We start from the raw sequence: 18171 nt of genomic DNA on the forward strand, positions 1-18171 counted from the left end.
AAAGGTATCGGGTGTAGAATTAAAAAAGGAACCTTGATTGGTCCGGTAATTTATATTTCTACGAGTCTTTTCCCTGCAGGTTGGTAGACGTGGAGAGATTTCTGTATGAAGCACCTTTTCCTTGTACGTCGTACCTGTGTTAGGAAACAATGCAAAATATGTGAACGTGTGCCCGAACCATCCCTGTTTATTGTGTGAACAAACCATCGTTGTTTATCCTAAACCCAACCAGATAATAACTAACTTCTCTGCCATTTGTTGTCATGGCAAGCAGACTCCAACGCCACCGCCTGACAATGGTGCGTGTTCTCCCCAGTCCCATTCATCAGGGGCCACCCCCCGGCACTTTTCAGTGACCACCCGAGGTGGTTACACCACAGGGACTGCCACCCACCTACAACTTCCTCCCATCCAGCTTGGGGTAAATACTGTGAACTTTTTTTTTTTTGGGGGGGGGTTCTCCAGGTCTGATTTTTATTGACATCGTGTAATAAGGAAATGAGGACGGTAATTCTGCTGATTCAGGTATGTTGATGTGGAAATCCAATGAATCATTGTTCCATAATAAGCTACCCCTGACATGTCACAGCATTCCCCGACACACCTGCAGCACAGCTTGTGTTTTGCACATACTTGTCAGAACTTTCACTGCCGTGTTGTGTAGGTGAAAGGATCGGAGCCACACGTGTGCACCGACGGAGCTTTCCAGACTGCACGCTGTGCCCTCTCCTCCTGGTGAAGGTCAGTAAGGATTGGCACGGCCCATCAAGTTCACAGAGACCTCCTGGTGTGGATGGACTGACCCTCCAATAAGGTGATGGCCCAGCTGTGTGTGAGATCGCAATGTTTATTGCAGGAGGTTAATCTGTTGTTACAAGTTGTCTTACTATTAAAGAGGATTTATATAGCGCCAACATATAATGCAGCGCTGTACATTAAATAAGGGTTGTAAATGACAGACAGATACAGACAGTGACACAGGAGGAGGAGAGGACCCTGCCCTGAAGAGCTTACAATCTAGGAGGTATAAATCTTTTACATTTGAAGCAGCGAAGACGTGAAGCTTGTTGTTCCCTCCACCCCAGCAGGTGCCCTCAAGCAGAAGAAAGTGTCAAATGTGGAATTCTTTGTCCTGTAGACGTGTTTTCTGGAGTGTGTGGTGTCAGGATAGAAGATCAGCTGATGAAATGTAAAGGGTGAATGAGGAGTGAATTCATTACACCAAAGTCAGAGGAAACTAACTATGGGTACACATTGGGTTACAGTATTTCTTTTTTAAGCTGTAGGCGGGTGGCAGCCAACCTATATTGTGACCCAACTGTTCAGTAACTACCCAAAAACCACCGAGTGGTTACTGAAAAGTGCCGGGTGGTGCGCCCAGCTAAAAGGGCCTGGAGAGAACACTGGAATATTGTGATCACTGTTGGCATTTAACATTTTTGATTATTCTGTCAAAAATTGTGCTGAGATTGTGGAGGTTTTGTAATTTAGAATAGTTCCTGGATTTTTGGCATTGCCAAACTTTTGCCTGAATTCATGAGACTGCTATAGATCAAGTATTTACCCCAGAATTTTATTCATGTCGGGTGGGAAGAAGCTGTAGGCGGGTAACAGCCCCTGTATTGTGAACCAACTTTTCAGTCACCACTCAGAAACAGCCTGGTGGTTACTGAAAAGTGGCGGGTTGTGCGCCCAGCTAAAAGGGACCCAGAAAAACACTGGACATCTATGCAACCTGCACTAAAAGAAAAGTCATTATTGGAGGAGGAAGTGGGTTTGCTCACAGGGAAAACAAATTTCACATATTTGCAACATTTGTGACGCAGTTGCAGTGATATCTCTGGCCCCTTTTAGCCGGGCGCACCACCCAGAACTTTTTAGTAGCCACTCGGCTGTTTATGGGCAATTACTGAAATCCCAGCTTCCTTGTCATGTGCCGAGGCAGAATGAACCTCTGCACACCTGCATCATCATGGCCCAATCTTCAGTTCCCCGGCCCCTTTTAGCTGTTTGTAGGTAGTTGGGTCACAATGCAAGGTGAACCATTCCGTCTTCCTTCATCCAAATGCAGACTGGACACCGGGCACTGCCATCTACTTTTGTCTTTTTGGTTCTTCTTCCTGCACTTCTCTACCCTTTTATATAAGTAAATATTGTTATGATAGGTCCGCTTTAAGTGATCGGGTCACGTACGCTCGTTGTTTGGCAGAATAACTGCACTTTTATAGAACAAGGTGAAAGGTTTGTGCGGAAGGTGCCTGTAAATACCTCTCCGGCAGGCAACAAATACCAACTCTGCTTTCTTCAAACACTACACTTACACACTTACACTTACACTTACACTTACACCCCATACAATCCCTGTTATGTGCTGACACTTTCCAATGCTTCACCTTCTGCCTGTGGGTGTAGTTTTTGGATGAGAGGGAGGGTTGCCTGTTCGGTGAGTATTCAGAACTTCTGGAAGGTAATGTTCAGATGGATGATTGTTTTGCTCTGTGATTACCACTCCCTGGTGCACGGTTTTTATCCTTAGGCATCTAAGATCGGCTTCTAGTCTTTATCCAATGCTTGTAATCTGCTATAGGAGAAGCTTTTTGAGCATTGTGTTTGTCCCGTACAGGAAATGGGGGGGTATAGAAGTGGAAACATGTCGTTTATCTTCCCAAATGCTTCCAAGGCACTTCTAGGAGCATTAAAAATCCTGGCCGGTGTCCAGAAAGAGTTTTCATTCAAACCTTTAAAGTGATCTCTCCGGCTTCTTTTAGCTGGGTGCACCACCCGGCACTTATCGGTCACCACTTGGCTGTTTTTGGGTGTTTACTGAATAGTTGGGTCACAAACTGCCACCCACCTACAGCTTCTACCCACCCGGCCTAAAAACATTTCTAGGGAGAATACTGGATGTGGGATGCATGAAGTGCATGGAGTGTTTTTACCCTTTTTAGTTCTTTATTGGGGAGCAATACATCACATCAGATAATAGCTGCCTGAGACGAAGGTTCAAGTAAAGTTCTGATGTGCACAGAGCTCCCCCGACATCCTTTATCAATTCACCATGTGGGCTGATTGATGAACAACCATTTGGAAAGAACTGCTGTGGTATCTCTATGAAGGAGATTCGCTCACTCGTCTCTCCACAGACCTGAATGGTGCTGGGTGTACAGCACTTGTCCAGTGTCATCTGATATCAATTGTACATGCAAACTCTGCAAATTCTTCTCAAAAAAGAATAACTTTAATATATCAGAATAACATTATTTAGTTAGGGTTTGCCTTGTTAATATGATTAAACTATTTTTATAGCGCCAACATATTACCCAGCGTTGCACATTAAATAGGGGATGCAAACACCAGACAGATACAGCCAGTGACACGGGAGGAGAGGACCCTGCCCCGAAGAGCTTACAATCTAAGAGTCTTAGAAAGAATAGTGCACTTGCATGATCTGCCTCTCGTGTAATGGGAAGGGGCGTACAGAAGTGAAATCTTCGCTCACAGATGTGCAGGTCAGTGTTTCCCCCAGCTGTACAGATACACAGGAATGCTGGCCGAGCCTCGGGCTATGACCTCCTGCCACCCAGGGGGGAGGCAAATGACTTCTTGCCCTGGATACATGGATAATGGCGTGTGTGCCATTACACCGGGCAATGTTTCTGCAGCTGCTGTCACGCACATTGATGTCAGTGGAATGGTGCGGTCACGGCTGCCCGCTGATGCACACAGACCCCCTGTGTCTCTTATACAAGCCTTCCCACCTACCTACCCCATACACAGCCTTCCCATCTACCTACCCCATACACAGCCTTCTCACCTACCTACCCCATACACAGCCTTCCCATCTACCTACCCCATACACAGCCTTACCACCATTCCTTTTTTGCTGCCTCTCTTTGTAGTTCTCTTCATTGGCATCCTTAACACCTTATCAAATTCATATCCTGTGATTTGCCTTCAAATCCCTCCACAGCTCTTGTCCCCCCCAAGCCGCTCTCTTCCCTCCTCCAATGGCCTACTAATGACTTCCTCACTCATGACCTCATCACACACACGGCTCCAAGACTTTTCTAGAGCTGCCCCAACTCTCTGGAATGGTCTTCCTTGTCTCATTCGGCTTGTTTCTACTTTCTGCTCTTTTAAAAGAGCGCTCAAAACCCATTTTTCGAACCTGCCTGCCCGTCTTCTTCTGTCTACTAAACTCTCACTACTTCCCACCACTACATATCCCCCTCCTATTGTGTGATACTTCCCCCACCTACTAGATTGTAAGCTCTTCTGGGCAGGGTCCTCTCCTGTGTCACTGTCTGTATCTGTCTGTCATTTGATACCCCTATTTAATGTACAGCGCTGCATAATATGTTGGTGCTATATAAATCCTGTTTATTATTATTATTATCAATAATGTTATTAATAATATTAAAAAATCTATTAGGTGGGTGGTTTCAAAGTTTTGGCTGATCAGTGTATGTATGGTAAGTATTTACCGATCTCATATTAAATAAAAATATATTTTTAAAGCCTGACAGTTTTTTGGGTCATTCTGACAGCATCATATCTATTTTTTGTCTGTAACTGTGTCGAGTTTTAAATAGATGGTTCTCTATTAATAAAGAATAAAAAGTTCAGTGAAAGTTTAAGTAATTATCTCCTCTCTCTCTCTCTCTCTCTCCACAGAGCCTGAAGGCGTCATGAAGAGGCCCAGTCTACAGACGGGATGAGCAGGGGTCATGTCCCTCTCCATGTCCTAATTGTCCCCTTTGTTTTCCCCTCTATTCACTCTCCTCCCCACCTTGTGATCCAAGACAAGCAAGAATGAGCTGGCTTAGTAAACTCAACCCTCGAGGCGCTGGCGCCAAGCCCGGCCGTAGTGCCAGCCTCCAACCCCTGGTGACCGCTGACCCCGAGACCTGCTTGATGGTCTTCAAAAACCACTGGTCTCAGGTAAGGCGTGCATTTTGAATGAAGGAAAACAATTAAAAAGTCTATTTGGAGTTAAACAAAACATGATTGGCCCTACAAGATAAGATATAATGCTTGGTATGTTCGTAGTTCTCAATAACTCCCGCAGGGTAGCTGATGTCTGTGTGAGGTCTGTGTTCTATCAGATTTATTGCTCAGCTCTTCAACTTTCAAGGCTTTGTAATGTCCGACCCATTATTGATATCAGTTATGGCCCTGAGTCTAAAAACTTTTACAAGAGATCTATGGACTTTGTAATCTCTGGGGCTTTATCACATAATATTATTATTTCAATTATAGAGCTCGTTACCTTGCATAGAACTTCCTATATTCCACATGCTGGTTCAAGTTGTGACAAGCAGTCCTACATGACTACTCTTTATGGTCCTCTCCCGGCCTTGTCAATGACACCGCATACAATGCAGAACGAGCAGCCAGTAAATATCTGGAATTATATATCGGTGTGTCATTATTCCAGCTTCCTATGTTGTAGATTATCAGCAGAGATAATAGTGCTGAGCTTTGTGCATGGGTTTGTTTCTTGTTCAGAGCAATTCATAAAAACAGATATTGTAGGTGATACAGAGTTCTAAGCATGACATTTGTCTCTTGTCTTCTAGGTTCTAAGGATTCTGGAACGTCAGGGGTCCTCTGCAGATATTGTCACCACAGATGATATGAGCTGTGTGCGGAACAACACTTACCAGATGCTGAGCCTCTTAGCAGAAGAGCGACCGCGAGATAGGGAGGGACCGGGACCCATCCTGGCCTACGTGGCATCTGAGGGCATTCTGGAGAAGCTGCTCCGCTGGCACCTACAGAGGGATTTCACTGAGGAGAAAAAGGTGACTAATGTCACGTTACTGGCCAAAGTGACATCCCTGCAGCGGGGTAAAGTCAGGTGCTGAAGGATCCTGACCTCGCAGACCTCTGGTTCTGCCCCTGCTTAGGTAGTGAGAGATGTAATATAAGTAGTTGACGATATGCACAACTATTTTGTTCCAGAGTAGACAAAACAAAACCTCCAAGTAATAGAAGCCGTCTTTTCCTCATAAGGGGAACCACCCCCAACTCAACAATGGCATCAGAACATTATTGTTATTATTATTACACAGTATTTATATAGCGCAGACATATTACGCAGCGCTGTACAAAGTCCATAGTCATGTCACTAGCTGTCCCTCAAAGTAGCTCACAATCTAATGTCCCTACCATAGTCATATGTCATTATTACAGTCTAAGGTTGTTTGAGAGAAGCCAAAAACCAACTGCATTTTTTGGAATGTGGGAAGAAACCCACACAAACATGAGTAGAAGATAAAAACTCCATGCAGATATGAACCTGGGACCCAGTGCCGTAAAGGCCAGAGTGCTAACCACTGAGCCACTGTGCTGCCCATCTTAGCAAATAAATTCCTCTTGTATACTCTATAATGTGAAATAAATGCCGTACTTGAATTTTAACAGTTACACAATGACTGCGGAAGTAATAACCCCCCCCCCCCCTTCCTCCTGTAATATTATAAAACTAAACCACCCTAGGCTTATAAAGGTAGATGCTAAAATAGAGCAAAGTGAAGCAGAAGTTCTGCATAAAAACCTGATGCAGAAACCTGAACAAGACAAAGGGGTCATGCATTAAGCTAAAACTACACAAAAATGTCCTAAACTACACAAACACTTGTAAGTGTCCAGTTGACATTTCAATAAAGAATTTGGGCCGGTTCTCTTCATAATGCTGGAGCAGTTTTACAAAGAGGAATAGGAAGGTTTTTGTGTCCAGATGTGTAAAGCTGATGGAGACCTTGGTTTGTGTAAGGACCTCTCTACACAAACCAATATACTGCTAATGATGCATTTACTAATTACTAGCTTGGAAGAAAAGGGGGGGTTATGTCAACGTCAAGTTGATCAGAATGGAATAAGGGAAGATCTTCTATGTTTAAAGGAGAATTTAATTTGTATTGTACTGCACCTTAAACAACTACCTGACATTCCTCCTGTAAAATGTAAATGTAAATGACAGGCTCACTTGTTCTGTAGGCCCTCAGCAGGACATCTGCAGTGTAAGATCTGGGGCACTACTGCCTTCACCTAGTCTCAGGATATTGGGATTGAGGTTTGGCGATGTAACTGGTCTCTTTGCTGGAGGCTTTCTTGTGAGGAAGCAATGCCTTACTTCTCTTCCAAGATGGCTACCTCTGCAGAACAAATCATGGTAAGTCTGTAATGGGGAAAAAGCTCAAATACAAGGAGACCACAGGCTACTAGTCTTCAGTTTTTTCCCTGGGTATTACAGGCCCTCAGTGTTCACTGGAAGGAAATGTTGGGGAAATCCTGTGTGTTAACGATCTATCTTTTCCCTCATTCTAGGTGGAACAGTTGAAGCTGTTTGAGATGCTGATCAGCCAATCCCACCAACCACTCTTACGGTACCAGCCTGTCCTGCGCCCCCTGGTCACCCTCCTGGGCACTTTCTCCCCTGGGCCGGCCTCACCTGTGCTGGAAAACAACTTGGTGTTATTGCTGAACCAGCTGTGTGTTTCCCTGGCTCGGGAGCCCTCCACCCTGGAGCTTTTCTTCCAAGATTCCACCGGGCAAGACGGACCGGCCAATCTCCTGATCTTCTCCCTGCTGGTTCCCTTCATCCACCACGAGGGGGTCATCGGTCAGCAGGCGCGGGATGCTCTGCTTCTCATCATGGCCATGTCTTCTGATAACCCCACCATGGCCCGTTACATCACAGAGAACTCTTTCTTCTGTCCCGTGAGTACCGGTACCAAATTCCCTCATCTTCTATTAATACATCAGGGGGCTCGGATGTGCAATGCTAGGAGTCACATGATTAGATATAATGGTGAAATCAATCATATTACAGAACAAACACAACATCAAATACTTTGCTAGGAACTGCAAAGAATAACAATCTACACATGCCATCTCTGTATCAGCATCTCGATCCAGGTCATAGATGGTTACCCTGGGTGATGACAGTACAAAGATGGCTCCGTCCTTCTGTGGAGTAAAGCAGATGTCACATTACCCAGCATGCATGCGTCAAACGTTAACAGATATATCAGAACAAATTCAGTCCCAGCCACCGACCTCCTATTTTTATAATCTCCAGTCGGCCATTGTACACGATTCTAGCCATTGGAGGATGTGACACATTTGTTGTATTGATCACCGGTAGTACCCGTGATTGGGGACAGATATTGTTCTCTGCAGCCTTGTTACCAGCCCGGTCAGTGTGTGGTGCGGGATATTTATTCTTACACATAGCTTGGAAATCCCCAGAGATGAAACATGTGATTCTATATAAATATACATTCACAATGTGAGGGGTGCAGGCAGGGCTCTCACGTCTGCCACAGGAAATCTGATCCATGGAATTGCTGATCTTCAGTCAGGTGGGGGGTTGGGTGGGTGGATATAGCTCGTACGCCACATTCCATAAGCTAAATTCCGCCCCCCCTTTAAATTTTAAGGACAGATGCTTCCAAGGAATAAGCCTTGACTGCTGTGCAGGGACCTTAAAACAACTTTAAATGTGAATTAAAGAGCCTCATGCAAAAGCAAGCAAATTACATTTACTTTTCCAACTGTACCTTAATAAAGGCGGCAGCCTGCTGAAATCTCTGCGCATATCTGGTCCTTTCATTATGCCAGCCTCTGTATTCTGACCAATGGGATCAGCAGGAGGAACCACTGAAAGCATTAGGTGACTCCAGCATGGTATCAGTGGCTGCAATATTACCCCACCCATCATTACTGACAGTGGCAGTTACCGTATTTTCCGGCGTACAAGACGACTTTTTAACCCCGAAAAATCTATGACAAAGTCAGGGGTCATCTTGTACGCCGGGTACCAGTACTTACCTACAGCGTCCGGTGTCCCCTCTATTCCCCTCTCTGGTCTGGCGTCCCTGCGAGTCCTCCTGTGCCTCCTTCTGTCTTCCTGCTTTTCAGCTTACACGAGTCCTCCTGGGCAGGCTCTCGTTGCTTCACAGCAGGACTCGTGTAAGCTGAAAAGCAGGACGTGAGCCTGGATTGGCTCTCCAGTCGAGAGCCTGGATTGGCTCTTCACTGGAACACGCCCATTCATTAAAGGAACGTGCCCATTCATTACTAAGAACTAGTAGTGTACAGTTCTTTCTGCCTCTCAGTTCTCTCACAATAGTGAGATCTGACAGGCAGAAGGAACAGTACAATACTGTGCATATAACACGACCCCCAAATGATTGGTTAGAGTGGGGGGTCGTCTTATACGCCCAGTTGCCTTATACACCGGAAAATACGGTATATTAGCCCCCACCTATCCTTGCATAGTTGCAATGCTTTTTAATACCCCCCAACCTACACACCCTTCACCCCCCTCTCCTTCCTTCATTGATGTCTGGTCATTCACCTGAACATTTTCTTCATTGCCTCCCCTCTTTCCTAGGTAGCCGGGGCTTTTCTTGTCATTTTATAAAATAAGTTTCAAAAACGCATTTCTACTGCCAGCATCTTGCTGCTGTTCCTCGAAGTGCCTGCAGGAGGCAGACTCAGCCCGAAACCCTGAGAACCATCTGGCCTCATGTTGGGTACCAGGGGTTTAAAATGTTTGCCAAGTATATAAATGGAGTCTGTGATTTGTAAGGGAGCCGCTATAATCTGACACAGTTCAATGCTGTGCAGAACCAATTACACTGACTGCAGTTCTGCAGAGTCGGTCATTGTGGCTTTTGTGTAAATCACAAGGCCGGCTGTACAGAATTTTAGCTCCATTGACAGGAATACATAGCTGTGGTTTGCTGGAGTTCTGCTTTACCTCTGCAGTGTGTTTATGGGAAAGCTGCTCATATTCTGGAATGACGACCACATCCGCCAACCCACTCCCTGTCCTGACACCTTGGCCCATGAATCGCCCCATGGAACAGTGGTGGCGGTCTGGTGGGTGTAATTGGCCCAGTCTCATCCAGAACCCCCTGGTATTATTTTACCCACAAACTGCCCCATTAGCTCTATCAGTATTAAGTGACACAGGTAGATGGATTTAAAGAATAGGAAAATAAAATATTTGCCATCGCACAGCAGATAGTAAAGTAGCCTGTGCAGGCTAGACTGAACCTGACACCTGCCTGCGGTGACATAATGTGTCTAGTAAATCTCACGTATCCTCCTCCATGTGTGTACACAGCTCGCTGTATGGAGTTAATGTATCCTGGCATCATCCTGTCTGCTGTTCCCGGACACTCCCTGAGCTGCCAGTGTGGAATGCGGCTCCTCCCTGCCTGAGCCGCCATATGCTGGACTCCAGCCCAGATCTTCCCAGCTTCTTCCTCCTCTCATAGCCTACGGCCTGATGGATGTCCATCATAGGCCTTGCTTCCACCTGCACTGCCTCCTTATTATATTGCTATAAAATGCGCATCAGTTGCTGACCGCATGGTCTGTGCCCTCTGTATGCACCATGCCTGCTGGACCAGCACTGTCCTCCTGAGCACCGATCTAACCCATAGCACTGCCACCATCCTACACTGTTACAGTGTGTACTCTGCCAGGTCATTGCCCTCTCTATGCACCGTCCCTGCCTATCCAGCACTGTCCCCTGAGCACCAATCTAATACACAGCACTGCCACCATCCTGCACTCTTATAGTGTGCCCTCTGTATGCACCATGCCTGCTGGACCGGCACTGTCCCCCTGAGCACCGATCTAACCCACAGCACTGCCACCATCCTATACTGTTACAGTGTGTACTCTGCTGACCACAGGGTCTACACAGCACTGCCACCATCCTGCACTCTTATAGTGTGTACTCTGCCAGGTCATTGCCCTCTGTATGCACCGTCCCTGCCAATCCAGCACTGTCCCTTGAGCACCGATCTAATACACTGCACTGCCACCATCCTGCACTGTTATAGTTTGTGCTCTGCTGACCGCACGGTCTGTGCCCTCTGTATGCACTGTCCCTGCCAATCCAGCATTTTCCCCTGAGCAGTGATCTAATACACTGCACTGCCACCATCCATCCGTCTAGCCTGTGTCCTCTGTATGCTCAGCCTCTCCCTATCCTCAGCATCTCTGCCTATACACAGCACTGCCACCCTCCTGCACTGTTATAGTTTATATCCTCCTGCCGCTCCCCGGTTTGTCCTTTTGTCTGCACAATCCCTGTCTGATCAGCACTGCCCCTGCTTTACCTATCCTTCACTTCCGTCATCCTGCACTGTTACCTTCTCCTTCTGCTCACCTGTACTTCTTCCCTGTACAGTCAATGCAGACCAGCACTGCCCTCTGGTGTTCATTCTATACATTGCCACTATTCTACACTATCACAGAGTTCAAAAGTGCAGCCAAATTTCGTATATGCTGCTTCTCCTGGGGGGGGGGGGGTCTTCCCTAAATTTCCGCCAAGGGGGACATCCTACCAACCATTGCTATATATAACAGGGGTGTGTATAACATATCAGAAGTCTTCTTCCTCCTCCAAAAGTCCCATTATCTTCCTATAGTTAGGGCCATAAATATTTGGACAAAGACAACTAATTTTGGTTCTGTACATTACCACAATTAATTTTAAATGAAACAACTCAGATGCAGTTGGACTGCAGACTTTTCAGCTTTAATTCAGTGGGTTGAACAAAAAGATTGCATAAAAATGAGACAAACTAAAGCTTTTTTTTTTTTTTTGTTTTTTTACACAAGTATTAGAAATGAACATTTTATTTTCAGCTTTTTAATTTGTCCATTTACTTTTAAGCCCCTGAAATTAAGTGATTGTGTTAAAAAAAATCCTTTAGTTCCTCACATTTTTATGCAATCTGTAGATAAGCAAAGTTTTGCTTTCCTTTAAACACAGTGTTCCTGTTCCAGGGGTAATATTGTAGGCGAGTGTGCATGCGTACAATGGTCCAAAACAGCGGCAGCCAGATCACATGACTCAAATTACCCGATCGTCGATACTCAATTCTTATATCTTAATATCCGTAGTATCACACTAATCTCAACCAACCAGATCACTACATTACGTTTCTAGCTCATTGTAGCCAAAAATCCTTTGGTATACTATTCTGTTAAAAAATACACTGATAAGTATATTATTGTAGAAGATTTTTCTCTAAAATCCATGCAATTTTTCTGAAATTTTGGAGGAGACAGGGTAACCAGTCTGGTTGTAATAAAGTGGACTTAAGGATCCATAAAGCTTCCTTAGTACCCGCCAAGGCTGATTCCACTATCAGGCAGGTTGTTCGTAAATAACGCTGAGTTTTGCTGCCCCCCGGTGTTCTCCTCTAGGTCTGACAATCGCTGTTTATGGCACAGACTATTATAGGACAGTATTTATATAGCACCAACATATTATGCAGCGCTGTACATTAAATAGAGGTAGCCAATGACAGACAAAATATGACACAGGGAGGAGAAGAACCTTTCCACAAGAGTTTACAGTCTAACAGATACCGGTAACTGTTGATGTTTTTTTGTTGGCAGATTTTGGCAACAGGGCTCAGTGCACTCTACTCATCTCTTCCTCGTAAGATTGAGGTGCGTGGCGACGACTGGCATTTCCTACGCAGAGAAGATTGGATCGGGGTGTCCTCTCTGGTTCTCTTTATGAACTCTCTAGAGTTCTGCAACGCCGTCACTCAGGTGAGAACCTTCAGTGGTTGACATTGGGTTGTGCCTAGGATGGGGGGGGTCTTATTGGGTAGAGCCTGGTGTAGGGTCCTTCTAATTGCCTTTCTCCTGTACAGGTGGCCCATCCTTTTGTCCAGAACCAGCTGGTGGAATACATACATAATGGCTTCTTGGTACCGGTCATGGGCCCCGCATTGCACAAGGTAAGAGACCACCACATAAAGAGGAAAGTTACCTGACCTTCAGGTTTTGTATCCACAACCTACCCAAAACCATCTGTTATTAGACATTTCATGTGACATAAGAATGTTGAATACTGCTGGTGTGCTGCAATAAACATCTGTCTAAATGTTAGGACTGGATGGACAATGGGTATTGCACCAGCTCCTCTACACTCTCTGTAGCAGCATTGACCTAACTTTCTATTGTATTCCAGACCTCCATCGAGGAAATGATCGCCAGTACTGCATACCTTGAACTATTTCTGCGCAGCATCAGTGAGACTGCACTGCTGAAAACGTTCCTGCGATTTATCCTCCTGCATCGCCACGATAACACCACCATCCTAAATACACTCATCAGCCGCATCGCCAGCAATTCCCGGGTAAGACCGAACCCTGTTGTACCAGAACTCCAAATATTTATTTCATGTTTTAGCCCATTTGTATGATGGGTTCCGGGGCTTTATCGGGGGCCCACCCTACCCGGACGCTGAATTTCCACTTCTGCTAACCTGCGGTGCTTATTATGAGGCATTTCTTCCATCATTGCACAGTGTTCCCGGGTTTGTACACCTAATGTGATCATGTAATTATGAGGTTTTCCCATCTTCCCCATGCCGAGTTTCCTGCTGTGCCTATCAAATGCCATTCCCACCATCCCTTTGCTGAATTCCTGGGCCCGTACACCTGCTGTGCCCATTAGGAGTTCCCATCATCCATGGAGAATGTAACGGGCAGACATGGAACACAGAAATCTAAGGTAGTGAGTAGCACAGTGCACCGTTCAACTAGAATATCAGATTTAGCTAACCCTGCTGGTATGAAATCAGCTGGAGTTTTCTAGTTATTTTGTTCTGAGGGGTCCGAAACCATCCTGTACTTCTGGACCTCATTCAGTGGGACTAAAGACAGAGTGGAGGTATTTACCAGAGCAACCAATCGGAATCCTTTGCACTGATGATGGTTGTAAGATGATTATCCTATTCCTGTCCTGTTGTACAATGGAGGGGCTCTGGTAAACCGATTCCTAGTACAATGGAGGGGCTCCGGGAAACCCATTCCTAGTACAATGGAGGGGCTCCGGGAAACCAATTCCTTGTACAATAGAGGGGCTCCGGGAAACCGATTCCTTGTACAATGGAGGGGCTCCAGGAAAAATGTTTCTATATACAATGGAGGGGCTCCGAGAAAACCGATTCCTAATGGAGGGGCTCCGGGAAACTGATTTTGTATACAATGGAGGGGCTCCGGGAAACCGATTCCTTGTACAATGGAGGGGCTCCGGGAAACTGATTTCGTGTACAATGGAGGGGCTCCAGGAAACCGTTTCCTTGTACAATGGAGGGGCGCTCCGGGAAACCGATTCCTTGCACAATGGAGAAGCTAGGCCGTTTGTGTTTAGTAACGGTGCTTTGAGAGGTTGATACTGTGTACAATGGAGGGACTCCAAGGAGATTAGATTGTGTATAGCAGAAAGGAGGTCCGATGGGATTTTATGAAGGAGCTCCAGGACAATATACTTTATTCACCAAACTGGCAGAGGACAATATTGTGTACACTGGAGGGTCTTCAAGGAGGGAGGGACGTTATTGCATACGATGGGAGGATGCTGAAAAATACTGGGAGAAAGCAATACTGTGTATCAACCTTGACTTCCATAACTTTACCTTGACCTTGAAACACACCTGCAGTGTTATTTGATCACACAGGTAACCCAAATGGCATGATGTGATCAGACTTCTGTAATAACACAGTAGTTTGTAATCCCTCTAGTGGCACCTAGTTGTAACTGCATTGCGTTTCTCTGCTGCCCTTTCTATCTTTTGATATTATTGCTATTCAGTCTGAGAGATTTGTTTGTCAAATTTCTGAACTTTCTATAACAATATTTATATTGCATTAATAGCATATTTTTGAAGAAGGATTCTCAGGTATATAGTGGTACCATTCAGTAAAAGTGTCCTGTTTTTGCACAGGTATCTGATTCCATGTAATCACGTCATGTTAAGTCAAAGAAGAGCTGTCAAGGACCTGGATCTTTATTCCAAGACTGCCGACAAATTCCTCTCGCTTATCCCACAGTGTTGCCGCAAAGAACGCCTGGCCTGCACGGAGAGGGAGGAGGAGCATGCCACCTGGTCCAAAGGTGAGAGAGAATTATTATATACAGGGAGCTGTGTGCTGTGTGATGAGGAGTTTGGAGACAGCAGATATACAGGAAGATGTGTGAGGTGATGATGATTGCTGTAGCATAGAGCCTTGTGTCATGTAATGAGGAGGGGGATGTTTGGAGCTATATCCGACCTGTGCTTTAGTAAGGGGTTGTTGTTTATGCAGTGGTGGAAACATTTTTTATCACAAGAAATTGTCATTGTGTCTTTTTTTCAGCTCAAGGGAGCCCGAGCATTGATACGTCCTCTGTCAACACTGTGCCAAGACCTTCCACCCCCTCCCGGATGGGTTTCTTCATGCGTCAGACCCCTGAAAGTCCCTCGCAAAGGTCCTCTAGCTTCTCTGGGCAGGACTCCACCTTTGGAAGTCCTCGCCATGGTTCTTTGTCTTGGGATGAAGTGGCCGAGTTGGATTCCAATTATTTGGAGTATCTTCAAGAAGCCCGAGCTGGAATAGACCGATGTACTCGGGCCTGCCGGGTTTGGTCAGCTCCCTACGATGGGGAGGAACCAGGCCCTCGCAGCCTTTCGCCTTCAACTCCAGAGGAAGTTACAGTGTCACCGGACTATTTCTCCACTCCTGTACCTTCCTCCAGAACCCAAGAGAGTAAAGAGCGGGAGGGATGGAGGCACAGTGTCACCCCCAGGACTAAGAAAAGAAGTTTACAGGAGGAGGAAGGGCAAAGTGTGGGAGGTCAGGGAGGAGTGATAGATGCAGGGCACACAGAAACATCTCATGATGGTAATTCTGGGCCTGTTCTCATGAATGGCTCCATGGCAGAGGACCAGGGTTATTTTGGGGGCACACAGAGGGCAGCTTCACATCCTGGGCGCACTGAAGACGTGGAGGTCAAGAAAGTTAAACGTGAACCAGTGGAGGACAGCAGTCCCTCCAGAACGGAAGGAGAGGAGCTGGTAACAGACACAGAGAATGGACCTGAGGAGAAAGGTGGTCCTCCCAGAGATCCACAGCACTGGGCATCCTCCAAGTGGGAGACGGCAGAGTCTGTAGACAGCTTGATAGATGAACTCTTAGACCGTGCACCAGCAGAAACCAATGGGTCTCACCTCAACATTGAAAAGCTGGGGGAGGAACTAAAAGAGATGGAGGACAGCATGAGAGGAGTGGCTGTCCAAGAAGAGCCAACAGAGAGACATATGAGGATCCCGTCAGAGGAGGAAGAGGATGGAGATATCATCGGCAGAGAAGTGGAAAATACGAAGAGCAGATCGGACTCGCTGACCCTTCTCCTGAGCAGCCCCCTAAGAGCACAGAATGGCAGTCAACCCTATACTGGTGAGGTCCCCATCTTTCTGTGTGTTTTTACTTCTGATGGCCCTTCCAGGCATTTAAATTTCGATGTTTTAATTGGAACCCCTTTTTTTTACTTCTTTCTGTGTACCCTTGTAAAAATTGTACTCACTTTCTGCTTAATGTTTAGTGTAAATTATCTTGTAGATAATGGTTGCCCTTATCAGGTGCATACATAGTGGCGTGGGTTTGTACAGAGCTGGGAGTAATACAAACAGTGGTTGTCAAATAATAAACACACATAATATTAAATAAATCATGCTGATAATAGTTGTCAGAGACTGCAGATGGCCAGGTGCAAGATGCAGATCTTCAGGCATGCTACAGGGGATGGCCGGAGTCTGCAGACATGCTTCTGAAACTATACTTGAAAAAAAAAAATGCAAGCAGGTTTATTTTTGCAGAAAAGTGAGATGATGTCACGTCTTCAATAAAATTACCTGTCTGTTTACAATCTTTTCATCAATGTATACTGAGCTCCACATGTGCTGGGTATCTCCATATACCTTCATCTGTTGTAAATAAGCCCCCGTGCACCTACGCAGGAGTTGCATCATTCCAGCCTGGCCAATTAAGATGGCCAAAGATCCAGGGAAAGGAAGAGCTTTGAAAAAAGATGTAGGTACCTGCGACAGAGCAAGTAGAGGTGAGTGTAATTAAAAATAAAATGTGATCAGACAGGTACATTTTTAATATTGCTGAAGAGACATCACTGGTCCCATCTGCAGTAAACAACCTGCCTGCTTGCCATATTTTATTAGTTAAGCTTAGTTCCACTTTCTGGGAATGGTCAGAGACTGCAGACATACTACGAGAGACAGTCCGAGATGTATGGTATGCAACAGGAGACTGTCAGAGGAATAGCTAGCTATTGATCATTCATTGGTCTGTGTAAGTATTTTAGAAGGAAAAACGAAAGACTTTTGTCTACACGGGCGCATTGAGGGTTGCACATGAATTGAGCTGTGTGTTGGACACCAAGGGGTTTAATACCGTGTTTCCCCAAAAATAAGACAGGATCTTTTATTAATTTTACCTCTGAAAATCACATTAGGGCCTATTTTCAGGGGATTATTTTTCTCATGTAAAAAAATCCATATTTATTCATGTACAGAAATGAGACGGGTGGCAACAAAAACGATGACCGTTACCAGAGGTGTAACTACCGTACAAATCGCCGAGCCCTCCAGCAAAACTTTTGATTACCCCCCCCGATATATGTGCCCCCACATATTACAGGTAATGCATTCCCCACATAATATAGTGCCCCCACACAATACAGAACATGCCCACATATGTGAACACACACACATACATACATTACAGCATTTGGTTAAAAAAAAAAAAAAAGTACTCACCACTACTGATCCTGTACTCCGATCCCACGGTGTGCATCCCAGCTGCTTCTGTCCTCTTTTCGTAGTATCCCCCCGCCACTGGGTACCGTGTGGCCGCACTCTTCACAAAGAAGCTGCCGATAGGGCTTATTTTCGGAGTAGGGCTTACATTTCCCCCTTGCATGATTGGCATGCTAGGGTTTGTTTTCGGGGTAGGTCTTATTTTCGGGGAAACACGGTACTGTGGCAGTTCTTTCTCCTGTTGTCTTTTAACACTGTTAGATTACATCAAATAGACCACTTAACGGGACTGAGCGAATATATTTTCCATATTATGATGTTAATCTTCTTGTGTTCTCTCCTTAGGACCATTCATGGCTGTCTTGTTTGCCAAACTGGAGAACATGCTCACAAACTCTCTGTATGTAAATTTTCTCCTGACTGGTATCATCGCTCAGCTGGCCTGTCATCCACAGCCCCTACTCCGCTCCTTCCTGCTCAATACAAACATGGTGTTCCAGCCAAGTGTCAAGTCTTTGGTGCAG

At 45.6% G+C, this 18171-nt stretch overlaps 1 protein-coding gene across 1 annotated transcript in view; it reads left to right on the forward strand.

Annotated features, from left to right (window-relative positions):
* The first annotated feature begins 560 nt into the window (after positions 1–560).
* Positions 561–18171, forward strand: part of FHIP1B (FHF complex subunit HOOK interacting protein 1B) — a 28028-nt gene continuing 10417 nt past the window's right edge. Inside the window, exons 1-10 of the mRNA XM_072400488.1 lie at positions 561–814; positions 4675–4941; positions 5580–5804; positions 7333–7725; positions 12439–12597; positions 12702–12788; positions 13022–13235; positions 14746–14952; positions 15195–16274; positions 17993–18171. Of these exons, the coding sequence (XP_072256589.1) occupies positions 4813–4941; positions 5580–5804; positions 7333–7725; positions 12439–12597; positions 12702–12788; positions 13022–13235; positions 14746–14952; positions 15195–16274; positions 17993–18171 (2673 nt within the window). The 5' untranslated portion in view covers positions 561–814; positions 4675–4812. The remainder of the gene's footprint in view (positions 815–4674; positions 4942–5579; positions 5805–7332; positions 7726–12438; positions 12598–12701; positions 12789–13021; positions 13236–14745; positions 14953–15194; positions 16275–17992) is intronic.

This window comes from Pyxicephalus adspersus, chromosome 1, assembly GCF_032062135.1.
Source record: "Pyxicephalus adspersus chromosome 1, UCB_Pads_2.0, whole genome shotgun sequence".
Classification (NCBI taxonomy): domain Eukaryota; kingdom Metazoa; phylum Chordata; class Amphibia; order Anura; family Pyxicephalidae; genus Pyxicephalus; species Pyxicephalus adspersus.